Below are 6,000 nucleotides of genomic sequence, written 5' to 3' on the forward strand. Positions count from 1 at the left end.
GCCAGACAAAATGCTTAGCAGCATTTCGTCTGACTTCATGTTCCGAGTTCAAATTCCACTTAAGTCAACTTTGCCTTTCATCCTTTCGGAGTATATAATGTAAATACTAGCTGAGCAATGGCATTGATGTAATCGACTTACCCATGCCCCAAACCTACTGGTCTTATGCCAAAATTTTAAACCATCATCATTATTATTACTATCAAAGTGGCAATCTGGCACACCATTAAAACACCAGGCAAAATGCTTAGCAATATTTCATTTGTCCTTACATTCTGAGTTCAATTCCGTCAAAGTCAATTTTGCCTTTCATCTTTCCAGGATCAATAAAATAAGTGCCAACTGAGCACTAAGGTTGATGTAATCGACTAAACCTCTCCCCCGAAATTGCTGGACTTGTGCCAAAATTTGAAACCATCATTATTATTATTATCAGGGCAGCAAGCTGGCAGAATCGTTAGCACATTTTGTCTGTCCTTATGTTCTGAGTTCAAATTCCACCGAGGTCGACTTTCATCCTTTTGGGGGTTGATAAAATAAGTACCAGTTACACACTGGGGTTGATGAAATTGACTATCCATCTCCTCCAAATTTCAGACCTTGTGCCTATAGTAGAAAGGATTACTACTACTACTAAATCATTAGCATGTCAGCAAAATGCTTAGCAACAGTTTGTTTCTATTTTCATGTTTTGAGTTCAAATGCTGCTGAGGTCAGCTTTACCTTTCATGTTTTCAGGACTGATAAAATAAAGTACCAGTTGAGAGATGGGGTTGATGTAATAAACGTTTCTCCCTCCCTAAAATTACTGGCCTTGTGCAAAAATTTGAAACCATTATTATTATTATTAGGTGACAAGCTGGTGGGATTGTATGCAAGTCAGACAAAAATGTTCAACAGCATTTCTTTTGACTCTCTACACTCCAAGTTCAAATACCACTGAGGTAGACTTAGCTTCTCGTCTTTCCAGGATCAATAAGAAGCAGTTGAGCACATGGGTCAATGTAATCAACTTCCTCTACTCTCCAAACTGCTGGCCTAATACCGAAAACTTGTAGTATCATTATTATTATTAAGGCAGTGAGCAAGCAGAATCGTTAGCAAGCCAGACCAAATGCTTAGCGGTATTGCGTCCGTTTTAACATTCCGAGTTCAAATTCCACTGAAGTCAACTTTGCCCTTCGTCCTATCAGGGTCAATGAATTAAGTACCAGTAAAACATTGGGGTTGATGTAATCAACTAGTCCCCTTCCTCAAAATTTCAGGCCTTTAGTAGAAAGGATTATTATTATAATTATTATTATTTTGTAATTACTTGTTTATAGTAATTACAATTGTGTTTTGAATCTAAAGAAAATTTCAAAAAAGTAATCGAAAAGGTTACAAATGGGAGTGCCTATTCTGAAACTCAAACCTTTTCACATTTTGTTAAAACTTTTTATGGATAATTATAATTTTATAAACTATGTTAAGCAGGGTAATTTTTTTTTCTTTTTTTTTTAAATGCATCCTGTCAGATGACAGTTAACCAGAAAGTGGCTCTCCATAAAGTCCTTCACCTCTGGCTTAATTAATAGAACCAATCCCAGTAATTAGCTGGTATTTTATTTTATCAATTTCAAAATGAGGTGCACCCCGACACATCTTCACTATCTTTTCTCTTCCTCTCTCTCCCCTTTTCCAACGGGGGGGGGGGGGGGGGGTAGCTGTGTATCTCCTCTACTGTAACACACCCATTTGTATCCCTCTATCATAACCTTTCATCACTTGGCACAAAGCCATCCCCCTCAATACAACTCCCCACTCAGTGGCGGTATCTTCTTTTGCAAATTTACTAGTGGCCTTGTTGGTGCTGGTGGTACCACATAAAATGCACCCAGTAACCTGTGTAAAGTTGTTGGTATTAGGAGGAAAGGTATCCAGCCACAGAAACCTCACCAAATCAGACAACAGAGCTTGCACAAAATCCCATTGTAAATGTCGAGGAACTAGCAGTGAAGCTTGGATTTGGTCATTCAACCAGTCATTCAAGTCAGCACTAGAAGAAAAACGACCATCTTTGGTTACAAGACAAAAGGTGTTCTTCCATCAGGATAATGCTTGGCCACATACAGCAAGGATGACATTTCAAAGGATGGAGCAGTTTGAATGGGAAACAGTGTCACACCCACCATAGCATCATAGCAAATTTAGTCTCTAAGGAAAGTTCACACTGTCAACTGCAAATATGCAGTACTTCAACATCTGTCGGCTCAACATGAAATATCATCTGTACTAATTGATTCCATAGTATAAGAATGAGCTAGCATGGGAATTATTACAGGCATTGAAATTTTCCAATCAATAGACCACATTTTAAATCAAATATTAAGATCGCATGCTCTACATGAACAGAGTAAACTTAACAAAATCAAACTATCCAGTCATAAAATTAATTAGATAAACAAAAACTATCTTAATACATTTTTCATTGTAAAAGTGCTCCAATGGGGCCGTAGTTGCAAAAGAAACAAGAGTGAACTGGTCTGAATTTTAATTCTATCTTCATGGTTTGAACCCATATGATAGGGGGCTAAAAATGAGGCAGAGCCTGTTGTGGCAAGTGATTTTATGGGTTGGATGTCTTTTATAAAAACCTAACCATTCAATCAGAAATTGAGGACGGGGGGGGGTGTTTATTTTTGCCGAAGTTGAACAAACTAAATAGTAAATCTTGCTTAACGGATACAACCCAACGGTCCAAGAAGATTGAGCTGTATTAAAGAGAAAAAAGTCTTTTATTATAAGATTTGGTTATCAACAATTAAATGATGATCAAAAGTGCCCCTTGAGAATATGTCTTTCTTTTTGTGCACTTCACGGTTCAAAAACAATCAAGAATTTACCTAAGAAATAATCTCTATTCTAAAATTAACCAACACAACACAAAATGAAAAATACCTAAAACCTTTGAGGTAAGGAGATAAAATTATTTCGACAGAACTTTTAAATTCTAAATTACGTTCAAAGTTTCAGCTGACCAATATCTATATAGGAATTCGGTCGCACAGATTTTGATATATGTAATTGAAATTAAAAATCAAAACAACAGACATAAGTATAACACTAAGTAGTTTATCTAAAACTTGTAAGGGACAGGTTAATTCAGAAACTCTTCGAACTCAGATTAAACTTCACCGAGAAGACTAACCCGTCCTTTTATTTTAGGTCTACCATAATCTAGGACAGTTCAACATGCCCTTCCATTTATATGACTGTAAGAAGGGTGTGTGTGAATTGGCTATTTCTTGCAGGTTCAACTTCACGCAGTCTCTCTTGTCGGCTCGTTTGAATCCACTATAACATCTGGCAACTGGTTTGTATGGGAGAGAAAGTAAAGGAAAATGTTAGAACACCGTTGGACTAGTTTTACGTTGTTTATATTCACCTCCAATTTCTCAACGGTAATCAGCAATACATTCAAGTAAAAAGTTACCAAGTCAAATCACTCATCCGTTCCAGTGAAACTGTTTGGAACGGATTTGGAACGTAGATTTAGGTTTGGGACAGACCATGCAACGAATAGTAAACATCCGGTCAACCAAAATAGTGTTAAGATAAACGGGAAATCCTTCAAACAAGTGGGTTTGAAAGAAAAGGGGGTGAACACTGCGTAATGTGACGGATATGCTTAGATTGTAAAAGCAAATTTTCTTTTTCAAAAGAAAGAAAAAGAAAATTTGCCAAGTTATTTGTAAAATTGGTTAGTTCCAAAACTTACTAGTAATTTTCGTGAACAGAAAATTCGAATTAAAATTTTAATATATTTCGTAGAAACTATATAAATTTACATCAGATTGTATGGAAGTTGTATTAGATCACAAGAACTAAACCCACCCCCAATTTAGAAGACCTAACTAGCTTAGTGATATTACAAGAAATAAAGTATCACACATACAAAAAGAACTGACAATTTTCTCAGTCACTGGTTTTAATTTATTCACAAATCAATGCAGTTATATTTGTTGGTTAAAACTTGATTGTTTTGCGAGCTACGTTGCTATGTCAGTAATATATATAACGATATCCCAACCGAGACTGAAATAATGTCAACAGACAATACAATACTCTCACACCACTTATAACCGATTTCAAATTTGTTTAACATTTCAAAACATCGCAATAACCTTAATTAGTTAGAGAAAACAGGGTATTTCAGCACTTAGATTCATACAGTAATTCTATAAAATTTGCTATTTCTAAATTCACACTATACTTGGAATACGTAATAAACAACATTCATTTTGACGAGTAGGCTTTGAATTAGCTAAAATATATCAAGGCCTACGACATACACAGCTGTGTGATGGCTTGAGGGAGGTTTCACCCAATTAATTTTAAACCATGTGCCCCTCCCTCCAATACGTAGAAATATATAACTAAAACATTCGAAAGGTTAGGCCAGCCAAGTTACATCAGAATATCTGAGGACTCAAAAAATAAAATAATAATACGAAAACAAATTTGAACAAAATTGAAAATAAAAATTATTCTACAAAAATCAAAACAAAATGCCCCAATGTTTATATAAGTTAGTTTACATACAAACATAGTTTATATACATATATATATATATATATCATACTATCATACAGATTAAATGGTGTAGATCAACGGTGGGTTATTGTTATGATAAACCATTCAAGTTGGGACTGAAGAAAATAACAGAACAAAATGAAAATAGACCGCAGACTACTAGCACCAACAGTGTTGTATTAGCAAGGAGTACAGAAGTTTAGAAACCCTGACTGATACTAAAAGGGGTGGGAGAATATATAAAACGGTTGCCGTGTGTCTTAAAGTGATAATAGTAAGTCTAATTCCACAACTTCGGGTGGGTGGTCAATAGGAAGAAAAAAAAATCTTACCTGTCCAAGCATCCCAGCCCACCACCTCCCGTAAACAGTAGTCAATAACTAAACTTACCTGTCATCACAGATGCTAATCACCCCATCTTCGTGGGGAATAAATACAGCCATGTTGACATTATCACTATAACCTTCCAATTTGTTAACCAAAACGGGTTTTCGTACATTTCCTTGCTTACCAAGACTAACGGGCTTAATTTCAGCAGCCATGTTATAGGTTTATCACGTGATACCTGAGTACCAGTTAAATAGCGAGAGAGTGATAAATAAAGAGAGAGAGAGAGAGAAAAAGAGACAGACAGAAAGAGAGAGAGAGAGAGAGAAAAAGAGACAGACAGAAAGAGAGAGAGAGAGAGAAAAAGAGACAGACAGAAAGAGAGAGAGAGGACAGATAGATAGAAAGGCAGAGAAAGTGATAGATACACAGAAAGGGAAAGACAAAGAGATTGAAAAATAAACAGAAAGAAAGACAGACTGACAGATGACAAGCACAGCCAGAGAACGAGCACACTCCTTTGATTACTAACTACTGTTATCTTCTTTCTTCTTTCTATTTAAGTATCTCATACATTCACAGACACTGTCTGATTGGGTGTTGATGCATTTAGTATACGCTACAACCAATTTTGCTTTGGTCAGATTGCCCTATGGTTCTTATCTAACTTTATAATTATCACTGGATTAAATTAAATATTACTAAATTTTCTAAATTTAGTTCCCCACCACAAAGCTCAATTTTTTTCTCGCCTTCCATACTTACGAGGCATATACTGGAGACGATCTAAACAAGGATACCCTTCCTCCAAATAAATTAATGGTCTTCAGTCAATGTGAGAAATAATTATTTATTATGTAGTTCGTCGTGATTAATGTTTTTTGAGTTACTGTGTTTTTGTCCGCGACTGAAACTGGCGATCCGGTTTCGATACTTGATTAAAACGAATTTATTTACGTTACAATTACATTCATGAAGAGAAAGTCATTCATGTCACCTCTCATTTTTCATACATTCGTGCTTCCCAGTGTCTATCAAAAGACAATTATTATTCGAATATACAACAGTGAAAATATTGACTCCTAAACAACCTAACAC

At 35.7% G+C, this 6,000-nt stretch overlaps 1 protein-coding gene across 1 annotated transcript in view; it reads right to left on the minus strand.

The window, feature by feature from the left end:
- Positions 1–5,142, minus strand: part of LOC106868453 (WD repeat and FYVE domain-containing protein 2) — an 89,001-nt gene extending 83,859 nt beyond the window's left edge. Inside the window, exon 1 of the mRNA XM_014913727.3 lies at positions 4,966–5,142. Within this exon, the coding sequence (XP_014769213.1) occupies positions 4,966–5,117 (152 nt within the window). The 5' untranslated portion in view covers positions 5,118–5,142. The remainder of the gene's footprint in view (positions 1–4,965) is intronic.
- Between the last annotated feature and the right edge of the window lie 858 nt (positions 5,143–6,000).

The sequence above is a fragment of the Octopus bimaculoides genome, chromosome 3 (genome assembly GCF_046866305.1).
Source record: "Octopus bimaculoides isolate indiv1 chromosome 3, ASM4686630v1, whole genome shotgun sequence".
Classification (NCBI taxonomy): Eukaryota; Metazoa; Mollusca; class Cephalopoda; order Octopoda; family Octopodidae; genus Octopus; species Octopus bimaculoides.